The sequence below is a fragment of the Brassica napus genome, chromosome A6 (genome assembly GCF_020379485.1).
Source record: "Brassica napus cultivar Da-Ae chromosome A6, Da-Ae, whole genome shotgun sequence".
Classification (NCBI taxonomy): Eukaryota; Viridiplantae; Streptophyta; class Magnoliopsida; order Brassicales; family Brassicaceae; genus Brassica; species Brassica napus.
In genome coordinates this window covers 7,069,086-7,096,395 of record NC_063439.1, presented here as the reverse complement: position 1 = coordinate 7,096,395, position 27,310 = coordinate 7,069,086, and the positions used below count along the sequence as shown (strand labels likewise).

The following is a 27,310-nucleotide window of genomic DNA, read 5'->3' as shown; positions in this document are numbered from 1 at the left end:
TCGATTTATAAAATTTATTTATATGTTCGCACCAATTTAATTATATTAGTAGTAGATAATGAATTTTTAATTATTCAATATATATTTATTATTTCATAATATTTTATAAACATATAATATATAAAATAATTTATATATATAATGTTCATCCCGTGCAAGGCGCAGGTCTTAACCTAGTATAGAAGTATTACAGGAGAAACAATTTTTAAAAGCTGTCGAGAAGTACAAGCGCAAACACATGCGCTAAGCCGCTAAGATGCTGAAATGCACGCGTACTAAAACACACGTATTGTCTTTACTAAAATGCAAACTCATGCATCTATATATATATTAGCTGGGATTCAAACTAAAATTTGTCATCCAACTGGTAGACCAGATATAGCATTCAAATGATTTTCTTAACGTAGGTCAATTTGGATGAAGTTCAAAAGGAGTTGGATGAATAAATCATTGTATGGAATTAATATTTTAAAATTTAACTCCTCATCAAGAGATCAAAAAACATGTCAATATTTGTCATCAATGGAAAGAGTATCAAATCCAAAGAAGACTAATACCCTCAGGTTCCGCAAACCGCATGATGAACACCAGAACAAACTCAGAGGATAACCCGCAAAGCAAAACAAAAACATCGTGTTAATTATATTCTTTTTAGAAGCCTAACAAGACCAATGATTTGCAACAGACAAGGAAAGTAAACTCTATAATTAACTCCAGTTGGCCTTCTACACAATTTCCGAGGAGAATTTCTGATCCTCCCTCACAGTCCTCCGAGCTAAAAAAACCCTAGAGAAACCCTAAGAAATGTCTACAGGAGGTGGAGGTGAAAAAAGTACGGTTCAGATTTTCAAAAAAATGTCACAATTTGCTTACGCAATTGATGAAGCATGAGGATGGATGGGTGTTCAATGTCCCAGTTGATGCTAAAGGGTTTGGTTTGCATGATTACCACACCATTGTTAAGGAGCCTATGGATTTGGGTACAGTGAAGGCTAAGCTAGGGGAAGGTTTGTATGAGTCGCCGTTGGATTTTGCTGAAGATGTTAGACTTAATTTACTTTTAACAATGCAATTTTTTGGAATCCTGTTGGGCATGAGGTGCATAGTATGGCTAAGTTTCTGTTGAGCATGTTTGAGGAGAAATGGGTTCCTATCGAACTGCAGTATCATAATCTTCACCGGGAGATCAAACCGGCTAGTGTTGTAGAGCATTTACCAGCTCCTACACCTTCCTCCGTCTCTTCGGCCTGCGGTGCTTGAGGATAGGACTTTGTAGATTTCTGAATCTATGACAACACCGTTGGAACCTGAAATCGTCACTGCTGCCCTCGAGAAGCCTGAAGGAGATGAGGAGGCGCCTGTTGATGTTAGGGACCTGAAGATGGATGAGAAACGGAGACTCAGTGAAGAGCTTCAGGACTTGCCTTATGATAAACTAGAGACAGTTGTTCAGATTGTGAAGAAGAGTAATCCGGAGCTCTCTCAACAGGATGATGAGATTGAGCTGGATATTGACAGTCTTGACATCCAAACGCTTTGGGAGCTTTATAGTTTAGTGACTGGGTATAAGGAGAACTTGAGCAATAAAAAGGAGGAGGATCAGGGTTTTGGTTCAGAAAGAGATGCTGAATCTGCTCACAACATTATCCAAGAACCGGTAAAGATTTCTTTCCATAGCCAAATGTTATTTATTTCAGGTCTTTATTGATTTTGGCTCATTATCATTGTTTCAGGCAACTGGCACCGAAAGATCGAGAGTTACTGAATCAGGTAAGGTTTTAGGTCACTAGCTCATACCAAATTCGGATGTTATTAATTAGTATTTATTTACACACAACAAAGGAATAACAAATGATTATTTCTAACCAGGGAAAGCTATTCGCATGTCTTCTTCTCCTGTTCGGCAAGAAAACAAGGCAGGTGGATCAAGTAGTTCTAACAGTTCCAGCAGTGACTCGGGATCTAGCTCTAGTGGTAAATGTTGAAACTCTGTGTCAGCTCTTTTTATCACACCTTTATCAGCATCACTACTCACATCAATCTTCTTTTTTGTTCTGCAGATTCTGACAGTGACAGCTCCTCTGGACGTGGATCAGATACTGGTAATTAGAGCTGACAAGTCAAGATAGTGTTTAGCTTTAGAATCAGAGCCGTCATGTTATTTTCTAAGTCGATGACTTTGCCCCAATTGGATTGTTTTCTGTATTAGGATGTTTTACTGTACAGAAGAATGAACTGTAGATGTCTTCCTCTAATCAACATGCTTGTTCCCTGCGTCTTAAGTGGAACAAATCAATTGTTTAGAGCAGTAAAGGAAACTAGAAGGGGCATTAAGAAGAATTTAATGTTTTTCATATTAGAAGAAACAGATTGGTTCTTGGTATCATATTGTTCAAACTTTAAAGCATCACATGACAGTCAAGCCTGCATAGAAGGTGTCTCAATCGTCTGATGCAAATGGCAGGTTTGACCCTGAGTTTTTAGGGTCCGGAGATGTTGTCGCATGTTTCTTACTGTTCGTCACATCAACACCCATGTCTGCATCTCCAAACCATATTGCAAGCTGCTCATATTCCTTCTATCTTATGCTTTACGAAGTTAAAGCATCCATTATCTTTTGTCTGATGATTATGGTAAACAAGAAACATAAGAGAGTAAGAGAGAGAGAGAGAGAGAGAGAGAGAGAGAGAGAGAGAGGACCTTGAATGATCTGAGCTGCCTAATCCTATCACGAGCTGCATAAAGCAAATTGTCGTCAAAATCTGAGGGGTCTTCACGAAATGTCATGTCGTACAAATGGAGCAGCATCAAAGTCTTCGATGAAGAACTCATCTTGATCTTCCATCCCTTCCTCCGGTTCATCCCTTACAGATAACTCAAAGAAGCTTTACCCTGTCAAACATAAGAAAACCAAGAGAACCCATTTTCTTGCACTCACTCTTACATCCTTTAAATCACCAAAACACATCCCAAGGAAACATGGAGAAGAACTCTGATAGGCCTTTAAAAACTAGCATAAAGTACCTGAGAAGTCAAATTGTCCACCTCCACAAGAATAGTTTCCAGTTTACGTAGATTTTACCATACCATACTCTTTTTTTGGATCCTTTGTTCATAGCTGGCACACAAGGACAACACTGAAACGTAACACCAAATCCAAAATAAATACCTTTCTGAACCAAAACCATCACAACACAGGAACCAATAATGAAATAATAGTATAAGTACTTTTCTCTTTAATTAAAAATAAAATATCCATCTTTTTATTGAGACACAACAAAATATACATCTATTGGATTAACTTAAACATGATTTGAATTTCTTATGATATAAATCTAACTGATAATGAAATAACATAAGTAAACAATATGTTTCAAAACTTAAATAAGTTTTTTATTATTATTAATAAATTAAAAAGAAACACAAGACCATAATAATCAAAACAACAGAAAAAAGACGACAACAATAATGATAAAAAGTTCAACATCACTCAAAAGAACCCCAAACTACATAGGCAAACCCTTTTACCTCTAAAAATCATGTTTCCATCCTCATCAAACTCTCCAGTATCGTAAGACATTCCATTACATCTGCCTCGCCCTCTTTTGATGGGACCTATGCTGGGATCGACATCAACAGTGTTGGATTCATCAGATGGTGAAACAAAACTAAGTGGTGTGGCCATTAATATAGGTGAGAGCAGGGGCAGATGGAAGTACGGCGGTACGGGGTCACGTTTTTATTTTTTTCTTTGATAGTTTAATTTAATTTATTAAATATCATTAGTTTAGTGAAGAAAAATGTAAAAGTGCCCCCATAAAAAATATTTTTTTGGTGTTTATAATTTGGTGCCCCAATTAAAAACTTTTCTAGATTCGCCCCTGGGTGAGAGGACGTTGGTGTGTTGTAGTTTTCGTCATTAGCAGGTTGAAGCGGTGAGGCTTGAGAAATGGGAGGTGTCTTTGTGTAAGGGATCTCATACAACGGTTTGGACTTTGGAGAGGTGTACTACTTGAGAAGTTGGTGATGAGATGTTCTCCATCTGATGGTTATCATCGTCAGCAAAGCTCGGGATTAGATAGCTGAAGGGTGTAGCTTCGATTGGAGTAGACTCATCAATTGCAAAAGTAAATCCTGAATTAAGAAAAAATAATGATCAAAAGTTCATAATCATTAAACAATCACATAGCTATAACTATTAATGCTCTAAAGTCAATCGTGAATCATATCTAAGACTAAAACAACTACTAAATCTCCCTTTATTCTAATCTCAGTGATAAATGTTTAGAAAAATATTACCAAAACAAGTAGCACTACATATATTAGATCATAACACAAACATCAAATTTAATTTTTGAGGAAATTACAATTTCAATAAACTTCTTTTTTATAAAAAAAAATTTCCTACAAAAAATCTTATTTTTTTTTCTTACTTTGTCTTTTTATCAAGTCTATTTTTCTAAAAAAAAATCTTATTGTTTTCTCATTTTGTCTTTTTATTATCAGGTTCTATTTTTCTTTCAATCTCAAATCTTGAAAAATAAAAGACTAGAAATGACTTCTATTAATTGGCTTAACTTAAACATGATTTAGATTTTTTATGATACAAATCTAACTGATAATGAATAAACAATATGATAAAATATTTAAATAAGTTTTTTATTCTTAATGATTAAAAGGAAACACAAGACCATAATAATCAAAACAACAACAGAAAAATAAAAAGACAACAACAATAATAATAAGAAATTCAACCTCACTCAGAAGAACGATGACAGTTTCCGAACCACATAAGCAAACCCTTTTACCTCTAAAAACCCTGCTTCCATCTTCATCAACCTCTCCAGTATCATAAGACATTTCATAATCATACCTCAACTCTGTCAACGGAGGTATATGCCTCTTTGCAAAAAAATGTAAAATGAAGCGAAGGTTGGTTGGCCATTCTTTTCAAACTCAACAGGCTGCCACATAGCGTTAGCCGAGCAGCTATGGTTCATGAACCGACTAACGTTACCAATCGATCTCGCACTGACCAAGATTTCCGACCTAAGTTTATAAACTTCAGAGACTTCGTCCCAACAGTCTTTACCCACAACTTCCGGTTCACAGTTCCACCTAAAGTTTTTGTAAACACGAGAAGTACATGACATAACAAGTCTTTTTGAGTTGTTAGCTTGAGAAAAACACAAGACTATCCTATAAAAAATAAACTAATTAACCTTGCATATAACTATAACTATTAATGTTGTGAAGTCAATCGTGAATCATATCTGAGACTAAAACAACCACTAAATCTCCCTTTTATTCTAATCTCAGCGATAAATGCTTAGAGAAATATTATCAAAAAAAATAGCACTACATATATAAAATTATAACACAAACATCAAATTTACGTTTTAAGAAAATTACAATTTCAATAATCTTCTTTTTTTATTATAAACAAATATTTTTCTAAAAAAATCTTATTTTTTTCTTTGTTATTTTGTCTTTTTATCAAGTCAAATTTTCTATAAGAAATATTATTTTTTTCTTTCTTATTTTGTGTTTTTTTTATCAAGTCCTATTTTTCTTTTCAATCTCAAAGCTTGAAGAATAAAAGACTAGAAATGACTTATATTAATTGGCTTAACTTAAAAATGATTTGGATTTCTTATGATACAAATCTAACTGTTAATAAAATAACGTAAGTAAACAATATGATTAAATACTTAAATAAGTTTTTTATTCTTAATGATTAAAAGGAAACACAAGACCATAATAATCAAAACAACAACAAAAAATAAAAGACAACAACAATAATAATAAGAAATTCAACCTCACTCAAAAGAACCAAGATAGTTTCCCGAACCACATAAGCAAACCCTCTTACCTCTAAACCCCATGCTTCCATCTTCATCAACCTCTTCAGTATCATAAGACATTCCATAATCATACGTCAACTCTGCCAACGGAGGTATATGCCTCTTTGCAAAATCGCAATACGAACCAAAGGTTGGCCATCCTTTTCAAACTCAACAGGCTGCCACATAACGTTAGCCGAGCAGCTATGGTTCATAACCGACTAACATTAGCAATCGCTCTTGCACTGACTAAGATTTCCGACCGAAGTTTATAAACTTAAGAGGCTTCTTCCCAACAGTCTTCAACCACAAGTTCCGGTTCATAGTTCCACCTAAATTTTTTGTAAACTCGAGAAGTACAAGACATGACGAGTTTAATTGTTTGCTTGAGAAAAACACAAGACTATAATATAAAAAATCAACTAATTAACCTTCCATATAACTATAACTATTAATGTTCTGAAGTCAATCGTGAATCATATCTAAAACTAAAACAACCACTAAATCTCTTTTTATTCTAATCTCAGTGATAAATGCTTAGACAAACTATTATCAAAACGAATAGCACTACATATATAAAATCATAACACAAACATCAAATTTACTTTTTTCGAGAAAATTACAATTTCAATAAACTTCTTTTTTCGAAATAATATTTTTCTGAAAAAATATTTTTTTTCTTATTTTGTCTTTTGTTTCGTCTATTTTTCTTAAAAGATCTTATTTTTTTTTTTTTTTCTTTTTATCAAGTCTTATTTTTCTTTTCAATCTCAAAACTTGAAGGATAAAAGACTAGAAATGATTTATATTAATTGGTTTAACTTAAACATGATTTGGATTTCTTATGATACAAATCTAACAGATAATGAAATAACAATGCATCATCTAAAAAACCTGACGCAAGTACTTACAACGTTTAAAATAATCGATGCACATAATTAAATCATTTATGCTAAGCGTCACAAATATTTATATCAGTTATGATAAGGGATGCATTATAGTATCATTTACTATAATTGATAGAAGTATAACCATCAGTTACTATAACCGATGCCTTATATTGCATCGCCACTATCGGAATCAATTATTTAAGTGATGGTAATACATTTGTGTCATTCAACAAGTGATATAAAAGTTTAAAATAAGTGATGCTACAGACCTCGTTTTTTGTAGTGAAAACTTAAGTAAGTTTTTTATTCTTAAGGATTAAAAGGAAACACAAGACCACAATAATCAAAAAAACAGATAAAAAGACAACAACAATAATAATAAAAATGTTCAACCTCACTCAAAAGAACCATGACAATTTTCCGAACCACACAAGCAAGCCCTTTTACCTGTAAAAACCCTGCTTCCACCTTCATCAACCTCTCCAGTATCATAAGACATTCCATAATCGTATCTCAACTCTGTCAACGGAGGTATATGTCTCTTTGCAAAAAAGGCAATACGAACCAAAGGTTGGCCATTCTTTTCAAACTCAACAGGCTGCCACATAACGTTAGCCAAGCAGCTATGGTTCATGAACCGACTAACGTTACCAAACGCTCTGGCACTGACCAATATTTCCGACCGAAGTTTATAAACTTCAGAGACTTCGTCCCAACAGTCTTCACCCACAAGTTCCGGTTCGTAGTTCCACCTAAACCGTTTGTAAACTCGAGAGGTGTCGAAGACGTACTCGTCGTCTTCTTCAATCTCATCTCTTCCCTTAGCTGTGCCAACCAACTTGCAGATAAAAGTCCCGGCTCGTATGGGCTCCCACGAACGTAACCCCCAACCGCAGCTCTCCGTCTTGAACACTTCCAACCGGAGTTTCAAACCGCTTTGAGATAGCCTGTTCTTGCAGTCCGCGGGGCAAGAACAGGAATCGCCGCATTCGTAAATCATCGGTTTACGATATAGTAAAATGCGGTTATCATACGGTAACTCGCCTCCGTTTCTTTGAATACAAAGACACATCGGATCTCCACATGACTGACCACCTTGACAAGTGGTTTTGCATCCAGTAGATTGATGGTTCGGAACGATCATTATACTCAAACTTTCTGAAGAGGCTCTGTAGTCGAAGTCTAGAGGCCACTCCTTGTCGTTCTCATCGATCTCGTTCACGATCGGAACTGGTAACGCCTCCAATCCAAGAGCAATATCTTCAAACACAAAACCCTTCCTGGACCGATTACTCGAACCACACTTCATCAATTCTTCAGCTAACTTCCACGTGGCGAAACCAGAAAGCTGGTCTTGTTTTCTCACGAGATTAAACTTGAATTCATCAAAGCCGGTGGTCCCTTTCTCTATCCAATAATGGGTTACCACATAGAGACCATCGTAGATATATACTTTCCCTTTTTATCACCCGGATCCTCTACACCTCTAATCACTCTAACTTCATTTCCTCTTTTCTGACTTGTGACCAACGCTAGGTTTCCTCTTGTAAGGTCTTGATTTCTAGGTTTACCATCCTTACACGTTCCTCCTTGCCCGGTGTATACCAAAGTATGAAGCTCGTCCGTTTTGTCGTTGTAGTGTCCTACTGATGTAACGACACTTGTTGTTAAGCCTTCTGCTTCACCATCTTTCGCTAGTAGATAGTCGATACCAGCAGGCATCTGAGTGTGAAGTCCAACCAAACACATCTCTCCCCAGAAGTAGAATATATATCCTGGTTGTACCCCCGGAACCGGACCGATTCTCTTCTTCTTGTTAGTCCTGACACCCAGATTGGTAAACCTACTGAAGGCAGTTGTGACCACAGCTTTCTCGCAGCTTACATGGCCTAAGCGACGACAAACGGCGTTGAATCGCATCCGAACGGAGTCCACCAGCTCTTCATTCCCATTTTCTTTCTCCTCTTCGGTTATCATCGAGTCAAAACTCGGACAAAATATTACCATTTTCTCGTCGGGATTATGGGGTTTCAGCTTCTTCACAGGCGTCTTGGCACTCTTCGAACCCTTTGGTCGGCCCCGTCCTCTTTTAATAGGATCGCTACTCGGAGCAGCATCATCATCAGCCAAAGAGTCGTGGTTGGAGTCATCGTATGGTACAATAGCTTGAAGATCTGTGGCCACTAGAGGAGGATGAGGGGAGAATGATGTGTTGTGAGTTTCATCATTGTGACCAGATACAACCACTTCATTGTTGAGATGAGAGGTTTCCATCTTCTTCTTGGACGGCTTTGAATTCTTTGAACCTTTTGGTCGGCCTCGTCCTCTTTTGATAGGACCCATGTTGGGATCGACAGCAGCAGTGTTGGATTCATCAGATGGTGAAACGAAGCTGAGTGGTGTGGCCAGTAATAGAGGTTGATAGGGTGTTGGTGTGTTGTAGTTTTCCTCATTAGCAGGCTGAAGCGGTGAGGCTTGAGGAATGGGAGGTGGTGTTGTGTAAGAGGTCTCGTCATCAACGGTTTGAAGTGGTGTAACCACTTGATAAGTTGGTGATGGGATGTTCTCCATCTGATGGTTATCATCGTCAGCAAAGCTTGGAATTAGATAGCTGAACGGTGTAGCTTCGATTGGAGTAGACTCATCCATTGTAAAAATAAGTCCTGCATTAAGAAAAAAAAAGATCAAAAGTGCATAATCATTAAACAACCGCATAACTATAACTATTAATATTTTGAAGTCAATCGTGAATCATATCTAAGACTAATTAAAACAACCACTAAATCTCATTTTTGTTCTAATCTAAATGACAAATGCTTAGAGGAAATATTATCAAAACAAATAGCAGTACATATATAAAATCATAACACAAACATCAAATTTACTTTTTGAGAAAAGTACAATTTCAATAAACTTATTTTTTATAAAAAACTAATATTTTTCAAAAAAAAATCTTATTTTTTTTAATTAAATATTATTATTCTTTACAATCTCAAAACTTCAAGAATAAAAGACTAGAAAATGATCGTTAGGGTCTACCTGAAAAAACAGAACAAGTTCAATGTTCGATCTTATCTTCACAATATTTGAACCGCATAATAATTACTAAACTACATACCAACATATTCAGATCTGAGTTGTAGTGAACACCAATGTATTAACGATAGTCCTTTCATTTTGCTTTTTATTTTCTTAAACAATAAAGGATATATAGTCAATGGTAGGATGATTATTAAAATTAAAATATAGTGATAAGAAAAAAAATCTGAAAATTGAATTTAATCGTATCTTACAAAATATAGTCTCAATAACATCACCAAAAATAAATACACATAAAATAAACAAAAGAGATATGTAAATTCTATAACAAGTTCAACATTGAACTATATATTAACACGTACCTTTGAAAGACAAGAAATAATGAGAAGTAGCCCAGCTTTCAAAAGAAAAGAAGAAACAAGAGAGATCGGTGAATGGAGAAACAGGAAAAACTATACTGATAGACTATGTTGAAGTAACAAATATACTGATTATTGATAGTTGGTAGTGACGAACAACATAAGAGAGAGCCTCTATTTAAAAGGATTTCAACATGATAGGGTGTTGTCTACAAGAAGAATAAGAGCCTTTAGATCTAGCTTAATTCATCTTAACCGTCTAAGATTTTGACTCATAAACAACCTTAGATTTTTTTTGTATTATTCATTGAATCTAATAATAGCCATTAATGGTATTACCAGTTTTGCCTTAAAACTTTTTGACTTGAACATAAAAAATCTTTTTCTTCCATTTTAAATAAGAATAATATAATATATATCTATATATAACTTTCAAAATTTGAATGGTTTAAGATAAACTTTCAAAAAATTACCAAACTTCTGACTGTTCTTTTGTTTTGAGTCATTGAATTAAAAAAAAATATGTTTCACATACATGTTTGAGAAATTTGTTGTTATTACTAGTACAGTATCATATCTAGCAAATTCATTATACGCAATAACGTTTAGATAGAAACGTAGAACATGAATAATGGAAAAATTCAATATCCCAAGCAGTAGTTTGTGGTACAGTACTATAATCTGAAGCACCTATTTACAATTCTTTTTTCTTCATAGTCATGAGTTTGTACACATGCAATTACGGTATTGTTTTTAACGTTACACATACACTCAAGCCTAATAATATTTTTTTTGATCTCGAAGGGTCTCTCATATTCTTAGTTAATTATTTAAGAAAGCCATTACACGAACCATACACATTTTTACGCACAAGTTGTACACTAGAGATATATATTCTGAAATCTGATATGTATATACAACAAATTTTAGAATAAAATTTCCAACAGCTTCAAATGTAAAACTGATACTCGCATATTGCTGGAGAGATAGATAATGGATAATAATTTGCCAAGAACACAACAAGAATTTGTTTTTTTTTTCTTCGTTGATAAAGAGAAACAAAGCATGTCGAAAAACAAAATTAACATAACAATAATCAATTAGATTAATCATTCTATAAAAATACAACCAGTACATGATATATAGAAGTATTACAGGAGAAACAATTTTTAAAAGCTGTCGAAAAGTACAAGCGCAAACACATGCGCTAAACCGCTAATGCTGAAATGCACGCATACTAAAACACACGTATTGTCTTTACTAAAATGCAAACTCATGCATCTATATATATATATATAAAGTAGCTGGGATTCAAACTAAAATTTGTCATCCAACTGGTAGACCAGATGTAGCATTCAAATGAATTTCTTAACGTAGGTCAATTTGGATGAAGTTCAAAAGGAGTTGGATGAATAAATCATTGTATGGAATTAATATTTTAACATTTAACTCCTCAAGAGATCAATAAACATGTCAATATTTGTCATCAATGGAAAGAGTATCAAATCCAAAGAAGACTAATACCCTCAGGTTCCGCAAACCGCATGATGAACACTAGAACAAACTCAGAGGATAACCCGCAAAGCAAAACAAAAACATCGTGTTAATTATATTCTCTTTAGAAGCCTAACAAGACCAATGATTTGCGACAGACAAGGAAAGTAAACTCTATAATTAACTCCAGTTGGCCTTCTTCACTATTTCCGAGGAGAATTTCTGATCCTCACTCACAGTCGTCCGAGCTAAAAAAAACCCTAGAGAAACCTTAAGAAATGTCTACAGGAGGTGGAGTTGAAAAAGGTACGGTTCAGATTTTCAAAAAATGTCACAATTTGCTTACGAAATTGATGAAGCATGAGGATGGATGGGCGTTCAATGTCCCAGTTGATGCTAAAGGGTTTGGTTTGCCCCAGATTAAATTTTTTTTTTTGTGTTTATAATATGGTGCCCCCGATTAAAAACATTTCTAGATTCGCCCCCGGGTGAGAGGGTGTTGGTGTGTTGTAGTTTTCGTCATTAGCAGGTTGAAGCGGTGAGGCTTGAGAAATGGGAGGTGTTATTGTGTAAGGGATCTCATGAAAATGCAAGATGTCTGCCCTGAAGTAGTCGTTGAAGTAGTTGCTGACGCAGATGACATGTTGAATGGTGAAGACCATGTGGAGTCAAGATGCTGAACTGCACTCGTGGAGATTTGGAGAGCAAAGGAATATCTTGGAGAAAATGCAAGAGGAATAAACTTGGGGAGCAAATTTATGACTTAAAGAAAGAGGAATAAGTGCATTCAAAAAAAAAAGTTGCACTTAATGTTATGGAAGATTTTCTTATCCATGTTGCCTTGGAGACTAGGGTTTCAAGAACATGGGGGTTAATGATAAAATAACTCTAAGGGTCGTCGGGAAAAGACACAGACACAGAGGTTGATTTTATTGAGAGAGAAAAGCTCTTGAGTGTGGTCTTAGTTGTGCCGAAGCAGTTGCTGAAGTACTTGACGGAAGAGAGACATAAGCGGTGTAGCTTAGGAATCTTTTAGGTGTTAGGGTGTTAACACTAGACGTGTAAAAGCTGAATTAAGCAGATCTTGTAATAGATTATTTAAAAGAGATTATAATAAAACATAAGTGTTTGCTTGTAGTGTTTTGTCTCTCGATTTACTTTCTGCAGTATTATTGTGGTGTCTCCATTTGCACTTACATCTTATACAACGGTTTGGACTTTGGAGTGGTGTAACCACTTGAGAAGTTGGTGATGAGATGTTCTCCATCTGATGGTTATCATCGTCAGCAAAGCTCGGGATTAGATAGCTGAAGGGTGTAGCTTCGATTGGAGTAGACCCATCAACTGCAAAAGTAAATACTGCATTAAGAAAAAAATAATGATCAAAAGTTCATAATCATTAAACAATCACATAACTATGACTATTAATGTTCTGAAGTCAACCGTGAATCATATCTAAAACTAAAACAACCACTAAATCTCCTTTTTATTCTAATCTCAGTGATAAATGCTTAGAGAAAATATTATCAAAACAAATAGCACTACATATATAAAATCATAACACAAACACCAAATTTAATTTTTGAGAAAATTACAATTTCAATAAACTTCTCTTTTATATAAAAAAAATTCCTACAAAAAGTCTTATTTTTTTTCTTATTTTGTCTTTTTATCAAGTCTACTTTTTCTATAAAAAAATCTTCTTTTTTCTCATTTTTTCTATTTATTATCAAGTCCTATTTTTCTTTTCAATCTCAAAATTTGAAGAATAAAAAACTAGAAATGACTTATATTAATTGACTTAACTTAAACATGATTTAGATTTTTTATGATACAAATCTAACTGATAATGAAATAACATAAGTAAAAAATATGATAAAATATTTAAATAAGTTTTTATTCTTAATGATTAAAAGAAAACACACGACTATAATAATCAAAAAACAACCAAAAAAACGACAACAATAATAATAAGAAATTCAACCTCACTCAAAAGAACCATGACAGTTTCCCGAACCACATAAGCAAACCGTTTTACCTCTAAAAACCCTGCTTCCATCTTCATCAACCTCTCCAGTATCATTAGACATTCCATAATCATACCTCAACTCTTTCAATAGAGGTATATGCCTTTTTGAAAAAAATGCAATACAAACCAAAGGTTGGTTGGCCATCCTTTTCAAACTCAACATGCTGCCACATAATGTTAGCCGAGCAGCTATGGTTCATAACCGACTAACATTATCAATTGCTCTTGCACTGACTAAGATTTCCGACCGAAGTTTATAAACTTCAGAGGCTTCGTCCCAACAGTCTTCACTCACAAGTTCCGGTTCATAGTTCCACCTAAAGTTTTTGGAAACTCGAGAAGTATTTGACATGACGAGTTTAATTGTTAGCTTGAGAAAAACACAAGACTATCATATAAAAGAATCAACTAAATAACCTTGCATATAACTATAACTATTAATGTTCTGATGTCAATCGTGAATTATATCTAAAACTTAAACAACCACTAAATCTCTTTTTTTTATTTTAATCTCAATGATAAATGCTTAGAGAAATAAAATCAAAATAAATATCACTACATATATAAAATTATAACCCAAACATCAAATTTCCTTTTTTAGAAATTTACGATTTCAATAATCTTTTTCTTTTTATAAAAAAAAATATTTTTCTAGAAAAATCTTCTTTTTTCTTATTTTGTCTTTTTATCAAGTTTAGTTTTCTAAAATTTTCTTTTTCTTCTTATTTTGTCTTTTTATCAAGTCCTATTATCTTTTCAATCTCAAAAATTGAAGAACAAAAGACTAGAAAAGAATTAAATTAATTGACATAACTTAAACATGATTAGGATTTCTTAAGATACCAATCTAACTAATAATGAAAAAACGTAAGTAAACAATATGATTAAATACTTAAAAAGTTTTTTATTCTTAATGATTAAAAGGAAACACAAGACCATAATAATCAAAACAGCAACAAAAAAAGAAAAAAACTTCAACAATAATAATAAGAAATTCAACCTCACTCAAAAGAACCATGACAATTTCCCGAACCACATAAGCAAACCCTTTTACCTCTAAATATCATGCTTCCATCTTCATCAACCTCTCCAGTACATAAGACATTACATAATCATACCTCATCTCTGTCAACGGAGGTATATGCCTCTTTGCAAAAAACGCAATACGAACCAAAGGTTGGCCATCCTTTTCAAACTCAACAGGCTGCCACATAACGTTAGCCGAGCAGCTATGGTTCATGAACCCACTAACATTACCAATCGCTCTCGCACTGACCAAGATTTCCGACCGAAGTTTATAAACTTCAGAGACTTCGTCCCAACAGTCTTCACCCACAACTTCCGGTTCATAGCTCAACCTAAATTTTTTGTAAACTCGAGAAGTACCTGACATGACGAGTTTTATTTGAATTGTTAGATTGAGAAAAAAAAAGACTATCATATAAAAAAAACTCATTAATTAACCTTCCATATAACTGTAACTATTATTGTTTAAAGTCAATCGTGAATCATTTCCAAGACTAAAACAACCACTAAATCTCCTTTTTATTCTAATATCAGTGATAAATGATTAGAGAAAATATTATCAAAACAAATAACACTACATATATAAAATCATAACACAAACATCAAATTTAATTTTTGAGAAAAATACAATTTCAATAAACTTCTTTTTCTTATAAAAAAAATATTTTTCTATAAAAATCTTATTTTTTTCTTATTTTGCCTTTTTATCAAGTCTATTTTTCTAAAAAAAAAAATCTAATTTTTTTTCTCATTTTGTCTTTTTATTATGAAGTCTTATTTTTTTTTTCAATCTCAAAACTTGAAGAATAAAAGATTAGAAATGACTTATATTAATAAGCTTAACTTAAACAAGATTTAGATTTCTTATGATATAAATCTTGCTGATAATGAAATAACATAAGTAGAAAATATGATTAAATACTTAATTAAGTTTTTATTCTTAATGATTAAAAAGAAACAAATGACCATAATAATGAAAACAACAACAACAAAAAGAAATAGACAACAACAAAAATAATAATAAGAAATTCAACTTCACTCAAAATAAATATGACAGTTTCCTGAACCACATAAGCAAACCCATTTTACCTCTAAAAACCATGCTTCGATCTTCATCAACCTCTCCAGTATCATAATACATTCCATAATCATCCCTCAACTCTGTCAACGGAGGTATATGCCTTTTTGCAAAAAATGCAATACAAACTGAAGGTTGGTTGGCCATCCTTTTCAAACTCAACAGACTGCCACATAACGTTAGCCGAGCAGCTATGGTTCATAACTGACTAACATTACCAATCGCTCTCGCACTGACTAAGATTTCCGACCGAAGTTTATAAACTTCAGAGGCTTCGTCCCAACAGTCTTCACCCACAAGTTCCGGTTCATAGTTCCACCTAAAGTTTTTGTAAACTTGAGAAATACGTCACATGACGAGTTTAATTGTTAGCTTGAGAAAAACACAAGACTATCAAATAAAAAATCAACTAAATAACCTTGCATATAACTATAACTATTAATGTTCTGAAGTCAATAGTGAATCATATCTAAGACTAAAACAATCACTAAATCTTCTTTTTATTCTAATCTTAGTGATAAATGCTTAGAGAACTATTATCAAAACAAATAGCACTACATATATAAAATTATAACCCAAACATCAAATTTCCTTTTTTATAAAATTACAATTTCAATAATTTTTTTTTTATAAATTTTTTTTTCTAAAATAATTTTATTTTCTTTCTTATTTTGTCTTTTTTGTCAAATCCTATTATCTTTTCAATCTCAAAACTTGAAGAATAAAATAATAGAAATAACTTATATTAATTGGCATAACTTAAACATGATTTGGATTTCTTATGATACAAATCTAACTGATAATGAAATAACGTAAGTAAACAATATGATTAAAAACTTAAATAAGTTTTTTTATTCTTAATGATTAAAAGAAAACACAAGACCATAATAATCAAAACAGCAACAAAAAAGAAAAAGACAACAACAATAAGAAGAAGAAATTCAACCTCACTCAAAAGAACTATCGTGAATCATATCTAAGACTAAAACAACTACTAAATCTCTTTTTTATTCTAATCTTAGTGATAAATGCTTAGACAAAATATTATCAAAACAAATAGCACTACATATATAAAATGATAACACAAACATCAAATTTACTTTTTGAGAAAATTACAATTTCAATAAACTTCTTTTTTATAAAAATAATATGTTTCTGAAAAAAATATTATTTTTTTCTTATTTTGTCTTTTGTATCAAGTCTATTTTTATAAAAGGATCTTCTTTTCTTATTTATCTTTTTATCAAGTCTTATTTATCTTTTCAATCTCAAAACTTGAAGAATAAAAGACTAGAAATGACTTATATTAATTGGCTTAACTTAAACATGAATTGGATTTCTTATGATACAAATCTAACTAATAATGAAATAACATACAATATGATTAAAAACTTAAATAAGTTTTTTATTCTGAATGATTAAAAGGAAACACAAGACCACAATAATCAAAACAACAGAAAAGAAAAGACAACAACAGTAATAATAAAAATGTTCAACCTCACTCAAAAGAACCACGACAATTTTCCGAACCACACAAGCAAGCCCTTTTACCTGTAAAAACCTTGCTTCCACCTTCATCGATCTCTCCAGTATCATAAGACATTCCATAATCGTATCTCAACTCTGTCAACGGAGATATATGTCTCTTTGCAAAAAAGACAATATTAACCAAAGGTTGGCCATCCGTTTCATACTCAACAGGCTGCCACATAACATTAGCCAAGCAGCTATGGTTCATGAACCGACTAACGTTACCAAACGCTCTCGCACTAACCAAGATTTCCGACCGAAGTTTATAAACTTCAGAGACTTCTTCCCAACAGTCTTCACCCACAAGTTCCGGTTCGTAGTTCCACCTAAACGTTTTGTAAACTCGAGAGGTGTCGAAGATGTACTCGTCGTCTTCTTCAATCTCATCTCTTCCCTTAGCTGTGCCAACCAACTCGCAGATAAAAGTCCCGGCTCGTATGGGCTCCCACGAACGCAACCCCCAACCACAGCTCTTCGTCTTAAACACTTCCAACCGGAGTTTCAAACCGCTTTGAGTTAGCCTGCTCTTGCAGTCCTCGGGGCAAGCACAAAGGTCGCTGCATTCGTAGATCATCGGTTTGCGATATAGTAAAATGTGGTTATCATACGGTAAGTCGCCGCCGTTTCTTTGAATACAAGAACATGTCGGATCTCCACATGACTGACCACCTTTACAAGTGTTGTTGCATCCAGTAGATTGATGGTTTGGAACTATCATCATGCTTAAATTTTTCGAAGAGACTCTGTAGTTGAAGTCTAGAGGCCACTCCTTGTCGTTCTCATCGACCTCGTTCACGATCGGAACTGGTAACGCCTCCAATCCAAGAGAAATATCTCCAAACACAAAACCCTTCCTCAACAAATTACTCGAACCACACTTCATCAATTCTTCAGCTAACTTCCACGTGGCGAAACCAGAAGGCTGGTCTTGTTGTCTCACAAGATTAAACTTGAATTCATCAAAGCCGGTGGTCCCTTTCTCTATCCAATAATAGGTTACCACATAGAGACCATCGTAGATATATACTTTCCTTTTTTCATCGCGCGGATCTACTATACCTCTAATCACTCTAACTTCATTTCCTCTTTTCTGACTTGCGATCAACGCTAGGTTTCCTCTTGTAAGCTCTTGATCTCTAGGTTTACCATCCTTACACGTTCCTCCTTGCCCGGTGTATACCAAAAAATGAAGCTCGTCCGTTTTGTCGTTGTAATGTCCTACTGATGTAATGACACTTGTTGTTAAGCCTTCTGCTGCACCATCTTTTGCTAGTAGATAGTCGATACCAGCAGGCATCTGAGTGTGAAGTCCAACCAAACACATCTCTCCCCAGAAGTAGAATATATCTCCTGGTTGTACCCCCGGAACCGGACCGATTCTCTTCTTCTTGTTAGTCCTGACACCCAGATTGGTAAACCTACTGAAGGCAGTTGTGACCACAGCTTTCTCGCAGCTTACGTGGCCTAAGTGACGACAAACGGCGTTGAAACGCATCCGAACGGAGTCCACCAGCTCTTCATTCCCATTTTCTTTCACCTCTTCGGTTATCATCGAGTCAAAACTCGGACAAAATATTACCATTTTCTCGTCGGGATTATGGGGTTTCAGCTTCTTCACAGGCGTCTTGGCGCTCTTCGAACCCTTTGGTCGGCCCCGTCCTCTTTTAAGAGGATCGCTACTCGGAGCAGCATCATCATCAGCCAAAGAGTCGTGGTTGGAGTCATCGTATGGTACAATAGCTTGAAGATCTGTGGCCACTAGAGGAGGATGAGGGGAGAATGATGTGTTGTGAGTTTCGTCATTGTGACCAGATACAACCACTTCATTGTTGGGATCATGAGAGGTTTCCATCTTCTTCTTGGACGGCTTTGAATTCTTTGAACCTTTTGGTCGGCCTCGTCCTCTTTTGATAGGACCCATGTTGGGATCGACAGGAGCAGTGTTGGATTCATCAGATGGTGAAGCGGAGCTGAGTGGTGTGGCCAGTAATAGAGGTTGAGAGGGTGGTGTGTTGTAGTTTTCCTCATTAGCGGGTGGTGTTGTGTAAGGGGTCTCATCATCAACGGTTTGAAGTGGTGTAACCCCTTGGAAAGTTGGTGATGTGATGTTCTCCATCAGATTGTCATCATCGTCAGCAAAGCTCGGGATTAGATAGCTGAACGGTGTAGCTTCGATTGGAGTAGACTCATCCATTGCAAAAGTAAGTCCTGCATTAAGAAAAAGAAATAATGATCAAAAGTTCATAATCATTAAGCAAGCCAAAGATATAATAAGTAACAGTAGATGCATATGAGAAATTACGCATACGTAAAAAAGAACATCAAATAAAAAAGTTAAGAACTTAATTAATCTAAGACAAAAAAACCACAAACTCTTTTTTATTCTAATCTCAGTGATAAATGCTTAGAGAAAATATCATCAAAACAAATAGCAGTACATATATAAATCATAACACAAACATCAAATTTACTTTTTGAGAAAAGTACAATTTCAATTAACTTCTCTTTTATTAAAAAAATATTTTTCTAAAAAAAATCTCATATTTTTCTTATTTTGTCTTATTTTTTTATCAAGTCTTTATTTTATTGTTTTCAATCTCAGAACTTCAAGAATAAAAGACTAGAACTGATCGTTAGGGTCAACCTGAAAAAAACAGAACAAGTTCAATGTTCGATCTTATGTTCACAATATTTGAACCGCATAATAATTACTAAACTACATACCAACATATTCAGATCTGAGTTATAGTGAACACATGTATTAACGATAGTCCTTTCATTTTACTTTTTATTTTCTTAAAAATAAAGGATAGTCAATGGTAGGATGATTATTGAAACTAAAATATAGAGATATGAGAAAATTAATATGAAAATTGAATTAAATCATATTTTACAAAATATAGTCCCAGTGATAACATCACCAAAAATAAATACACATAAAATAAACAAAAAAAGATAAGTAAATTATATAACAAGTTCAACATGAACTATGTATTAAAGAGAAAAGTAACAAATCAACACGTACATTTGAAAGACAAGAAATGATGAGAAGTAGCTCAGCTTTCAAAAGAAAAGAAGAAACAAGAGAGATCGGTGAATGGAGATACAGGAAAAACTATACTGATAGAATATGTTGAAGTAACAAATATACTGATTATTGATAATTGGTAGTGACGAACAGCATAAGAGAGAGCCTCTATTTATAAGGATTTCAACATGATATGGTGTTGTCTACAAGAAGAATAAGAGCCTTTAGATCTAGCTTAATTCATCTTAACCGTCTTAGATTTTGAATCATAAACAGGCTTAGATTTTTTTTGTATTATTCAATGAATCAAATAATAGCCATTAATGGCATTTCCAGTTTTGCCTTAAAACATTTTGACTTGAACATAAAAAATCTTTTTCTTCCATTTTAAACAATAACTAGGATAGTACCCGCGCTTTGAAAGCGTGTAATTATTTATGTTTGTTCGCTAATATTATGTTTAGGCGCTTCGGTTCTCTTTCAGATTGTATTTTTTGATTTTCAGTTTGGTTTTGATTCAATTATGGTTTTTAATTTTTGATTCATGAAATATAAGAACTGTTCGGTTATATATGAATTTGGGTTTGGATTTGTTTTAGTTATTTCAGTTTTTAGTTTGGTTTATATAAAAATGTTGGGAATCTGAAAAAAATTCGAGTTCAATTCGAACGCTTGGATTTGAATAAGGATATGGAATTTTTGAAAGTAACCAAAAGAAGAATATTTCCTCTTGTTTTCACATCACCATTATTTAAATTTTCTCGTATTTATACAATATGAATATGTCCTTTGCTTTCTAAAATAGTAGATAACCGAATATATATTTAATATGGTGTTAGTTTAGTTTTATGTTACCACGTTGGTTTAGTCTAAATAGTTCTGATGATAGTGTGTAATTAGACTGTAACATTTTTGATAATGTCCAAAACTTAAATGACAAAAGGTAAACAATAGGTGAAAAAAATTCCTAAATTAATAAATTAGATATACAATTCTCATTCAAATATTGGTATTTGGCAAGTGTTTATATGTAATAAAAATGGATTAGCTAATGATGTATATCTTTTTAACAAACCATATATGCTAGTGTATCATTTAATTTTTAAATATTACCAAGAATTTCAGAAGTCTTATTATAAGCACATTATTATTTTTTATCGCTTATAGTATTTATGTACACAATTCCTCTTTACATTGGTTTCTCTATCAGATTAGTTTTGGCGAACTCATAGACAACTTAAAATAAAGCTTCAAGCTAAGAATTATTTCGTATAATTGTATTTTTTTGTCACAATATTTCGTATAATTGTATATATGTTTAATGTAAGTTTGAGATTAAAAAAACACATTCCAAGCAAAGGCGTGTAAAGGATTTTGGTTATTATCATTACCTTTCCTATTTAATTTTACACTCAAGTCCACGGTAACAAAAAGTAAACCACAAATGACAACATCTTGTCAGTTACATCGTTTACGAAATCTATACTATACTAAAAGGGGATATAAGCCATGGAGAGGGTATCCACATAGGATAGAAAAATCAACCAATCAGAGAACCCGAAATTGCCATGTCATCTCATTTTTTTCGTAAAAAATAAAAAAACAATGCGAAGGTGAGAATCGAACCCGGGTTAGTATGATATATATATAAGACAGTTACCACTAAGCCATTGAAACTTTCTTGGACACATATACAAGAACCACTAAGTATATAATCACAAACTCTTATGTACATTTACAATAATACGAATTCAACTTTCAAGACTCCGATACTTTATTTTGTAAAACAAAAATAAGTAAGTGACTAAGCTAATATATTCTTAGAAAGTGTGAGAACGTTGACAAGTATGAAAAAGCATAGATTTTTGTTTTCGTGACAAAGTTAAGAATTTTGTAAAAGTAAGTATAACATATAAATTTTCGTGACAAATATGAAAAAACATAGATTTTTGTAAAATTTTGACAAAACAACTCATAACATACTTCTCTAATGTCTTAATAAAATATTATTTAAGGGTGCAATAATTAAATATATTAATTCAATAAATTTTGTAATTTATAGACAAAACAATAACACAACAAATTTTGAAACATTTGTTTAACCTATCGATTTTTTTTCATGAGAATCCAACTAAACAAGATAAAAAAATAATTAGATTTACAAATATTTAATTACCATTTTATTCAATTTTGATTAATTTCAAATTATCATAATGTATCTTTTTGAAGTTACAAATATGAAAAAGCATAGATTTTTGTACAATTTGACAAAACAACTCAAAACATATTTTTCTAATGTCTTAATAAAATATTATTTAAGGATGCAATAATTAAATATATTAATTCAATAAATTTTATAATTTATAGACAAAACAATACCACAACAAATTTTGAAACATTTGTTTAACCAATCGATTTTTTTTTCATGAGAATCCAACTAAACAATTAGATTTACAAATATTTAATTACCATTTTCTTCAATTTTGATTCATTTTAAATTGTAATAATGTATCTTTTTGAAGTTACAAAAAAATAATGTTCTTTCTTTATTACACTAGAATTATATATAGATTCTATATACACAAAATAAATATAATATAACAACATAAATTTACTTTCCCCGATTCATATGAAAACTTTTTAAGTTATCCACCAAAGAAAATTAATTAAATCAATGAAATTGTTAAAATACAGCAAATTAATATATAATTTTATTTTAAATTAAATTATTTAAAAAGTGTATTTTTGTTAAAACAAAATAATAAATAAGTAAAACTGATTTGATGGTAATTTTTATGATATATATATATATATATCAATTCTGTGAAAGAAATAAAAGCTTAATATGGAAAAAAATCTTAAATACAAAAACCTCTAAAAATTAACAAAAAAACTAATAAATTAAACTATGATATCACTTAAAAGCTTCTTAGACCATATTAATAAAATATTTAAGCGATAATTAGACAAATTTGATTTTTTTTCCAGCAAAAAGTTTATTATTAATTAGCATCAGTTATTTCAAGATGTTTAAGAAATGGTGTACAAAAAAATAGGATGGACATTAATGATATATGAACTATGAATAGTACTTTGTGAAGCAGACTTAGATAACATATATGCACATACATTTTCAGTCCTTTTTGATGCCTAAATTCAATTTCTTCAGAGTAATTATTCCACAAATAGATCGTATGAGATATTGTTTTGATATGTAGATTTGTTTTTTCAATGTTAAGAAGATTGATAACTGTAAAAATGTCTCATTCGTATATGATATGTCTATAACCGAGTCCCCAACATGAGACAAGTTTGTTTAAAAAGTAAATAATTTTATTTTTCTTATATTATATAATAAATATATATTATTTACTGATAATAAAAATATAGTTATTCATCTATCACAAATATCTATGCAAATATGTGAATCAAGTACAACAATCAAGCAACATAATGATTTCCACAAAGAAAATTTAAAAAATATATTTATGTTATGTAGTCATATTTTATATTTTTTAAATAATATAATACAATATTATACATTATTTTTTAGAATTGAGAAATACATATAATATCTTATCCGCGCGTAGCGCGGTTAAAAAATCTAGTGCTAGTGTAATATAATAAAGCCTTCTAGTGAGTGACAAACCTCTTTGGCACTGGTTAGTAAATGTTTATTTGTAAAGAATTTTGCTTCGTCATTATCCAAAGCCTCCTCCTGCTTTAAATTAGATTTAGATTTGATATAATTTAGATTTTCTTTGGCAAAGAAGTTCTCTCTCTTCTTCGGTGATATTCATTCAAACTGAATCATCAAAAATTCAACATAATTCAGCGAACCTCTTTGAAACCAAGCTAGACACTATTTTTGCTTGGTGCATTGATTTAACTCTATGCAAAGATAAAGGAACTTCATCAAAAACTTTATTCGAGAAAATAATATAATCAATTTGTATTACAGAATAAATAATAGAGCAGACAAAACTAATCAAAAGGAAAAGTTAATCGTATAAACAGCATAGATATTACGTTGACATTAGGTTTATTTATATTATATTGACTATATCTATTTGTTTCTATTTATGAAAATATTTTTGATAAGAGGTATATTTCAAGGAATATACGGTAGGTTATTAATGGTGTTTGAATTTATAGTTAGGATTTACTTTCTCAAATGATATGATTTAGATTTCCTATAGCTTTTTTTTTTTTTTTGACAGCAAGATTTCCTATAGCTTATATAGATTTAATATGAAGTATGTATTTATATTTAGTCACAGCATGTTTAATAAGTCTAAAATTAAAAACATGCCATGGTAATTAATTCAAACTAGATTTTGACCCGCGCAGGTGCGCGGGTGTATATTTTGAAAAATATGTTGATATTTGTTTTTCATGTAATTATTAAGGTTTTACAAAATGAATCCAAAGAACAGAACCGATACCGATCTGAAAATATAGTACCAAACCCGAACATAAATTGATTAAATATTCGAATTATTCAAAATTTTGTTATTTAGAGAACCAAATCTGATCCGAACCGAAGTATTCGGGTACCCGAATTTATCTAAAAATAGATTTATATACTTATATATATTAATTATTTTTAGATTTAACGTATATAAAACATTAAGAATGATACTTTTAAATTGGTTTAAATACTTGAAAATATATATATAGATAGTCAAAAGTAAATATCTGCAATAGTTAAAGTATACTCAAATCACCAAAAATACTTAAAATAATTATTGATTCTGTATCCAAAATTTTAAATCAAACTAATTGATATGTTAAGCTTAGGTATTCTGACATATGTTATTCAAATTTATAGGTAATATATTATTTTATTTAAAGATTTTGAGAAATTTAAAATAGATAATGATTTAAAACTTTAAAAATAATTTAAATGGGTTATCCAAACGCGAACCAAACCCGCAAAGATCCGAATCAAACTCAAACCAAAATTTAGAAACATCCTAATAGGGCTTAAATCTTTGACTCCGAAAACCCGAAACACAAACCGATCAGAACCAAACCCGTATGGGTGCCCGAAATCTCATCCCTATTCATTATTATATATCGTATACTGTCATCATATAATTAATTGTATTTTATACGTACCATCATATAAGTAATCATATAATTAATAGTATTTTATACGTACCATCATATAAATAATTACATATATTATATTTATAAAACTTAATAGGAAATATAAAAACGATAATTTGAGTTGGTATTTCAAATTGGGCTTTGTATTGTATTTTTATTATATATATTGACAACATTTTTGTATAATGGTTATTGAAAACTAGTTTAGTTAAAATCCATTTTTGAATATATGTATTAGTTTTTAATCAATTTTTGATATAAATCAACTTTAAATTATTATTTTGATTTGAAATATGTGTATAAAGTTTAAATTTTGTTTTATGGTTAGTTTAGAAAAGAAAAAGTTTTAGGCGATTAGATTGACCCGTTTTCGTATATTTTAAATCTCGCCCAGATAGATAGTTTTTTATAATATGATGGACTTTTAATTTTTCTTAAAAACATAAGCCCATTACTTTTTTTCCTTTTAATACTACTATCCTTGTTTCCAAACAAAATTAATTTTTTTTTAAAAGACTACAATTTATGTTTCCAAACACTCCAAATTTTTTTAATAGTCCTATTCAAGTCTCCAAACACTCCAATTTTGTACTTGAGTTTTAATAAGATAGATAACACTCTAATTTAATAGATTAGATAATATAATATATATCTATATAACTTTCAAAATTTGAATGGTTTGAGATAAACATTCCAAAAAATACCAAACTTCTGACTGTTCTTTTGTTTTTAGTCATTGAATTAAAAAAAGTTCCGTTTCACATACATGTTTACGAAATTTGTTGTTATTACTAGTACAGTATCATATCTAGCAAATTCATTATACGCAATAACTTTTTTTTTTGAACGACACGCAATAACATTTAGACAGAAACGTAGAACATGAATAATGGAAAAAGTTGAGCCAAAAAAAAGAATAATGGAAAAAGTCAATATCCCAAGCAGTAGTTTGTGGCACAGTACTATAATCTGAAGCACCTTTTACAATTCTTTTTTCTTCTTAGTGAGAAATTCTTCATATATAGTCATGAGTTTGTATACATATACAATTACAGTATTGTTGTTAACGTTAATATATTTTTTCTTTCGAAGGGTCTCTCATATTCTTAGTTAATTATTTAAGAAAGCCATTACACGAACCATACACATTTTTTACGCACAAGTGTAAACTAGAGATATATATTCTGAAATCTGAGATGTATATACTACAAATTTCAAAATAAAATTTCCAACAGCTTCAAATGTAAAACAGATACTCGCATATTGCTGGAGAGATAGATAATGGATAATAATTTGCCAAGAACACAACAATAATTTTTTTTTTCGTTGATAAAGAGAAACAAAGCATGTCGAAAAACAAGACAAACATGTCAAGAATCAAGATAGTGAAACAAATCATGCTGTGGTACATAATTTTGATGGTGACTGAATCAATTAGATTAATCATTCTTTAAAAATACAACCAGTAAATGATCGATGGAAGTAATTTACAGGAGAAACAATTTTTAAAAGCTGTCGAGAAGTACAAGCGCAAACACATGCGCTAAGATGCTGAAATGAACGCGTACTAAAACACACGTATTGTCTTTACTAAAATGCAAACTCATGCATCTATATATATTAGCTGGGATTCAAAATAAATTTGTCATCCAATTGGTACACCAGTTCTAGCATTCAGATGAAATTTCTTAACGTAGGTCAATTTGGATAAAGTTCAAAAGGAGTTGGATGAATAAATCATTATATGGAATCCAGAACTCGTTCCATTATATTGTCGTAACCAATTGTAGATATTGGGGTTTTTTCTACAATTAACTACGACTGATTTCATTTGAAAACCCTGCCATAAATATTATTATACTTCATTGATATCTTATGCCAA

General features: G+C 31.8%; 1 protein-coding gene and 2 pseudogenes across 1 annotated transcript; 1 reads left to right on the top strand and 2 right to left on the bottom strand.

The window, feature by feature from the left end:
• The first annotated feature begins 789 nt into the window (after nt 1-789).
• Nucleotides 790-2,383, top strand: LOC125610237 (annotated as a pseudogene).
• A 4,553-nt stretch (nt 2,384-6,936) lies between these two features.
• Nucleotides 6,937-9,847, bottom strand: LOC125610233 (annotated as a pseudogene).
• A 7,121-nt stretch (nt 9,848-16,968) lies between these two features.
• Nucleotides 16,969-19,989, bottom strand: LOC125610232 (histone-lysine N-methyltransferase, H3 lysine-9 specific SUVH7-like). Its single transcript, XM_048782412.1, has one exon. The coding sequence runs from the start codon at nt 19,480-19,482 to the stop codon at nt 17,257-17,259; it is 2,226 nt and encodes a 741-aa protein (XP_048638369.1). The 5' UTR covers nt 19,483-19,989; the 3' UTR covers nt 16,969-17,256.
• Between the last annotated feature and the right edge of the window lie 7,321 nt (nt 19,990-27,310).

Bases quoted from the DNA above. Each gene is read 5' to 3' on its own strand.
- LOC125610232 (XM_048782412.1), bottom strand. From the start codon at position 19,482: ATGGATGAGTCTACTCCAATCGAAGCTACACCGTTCAGCTATCTAATC.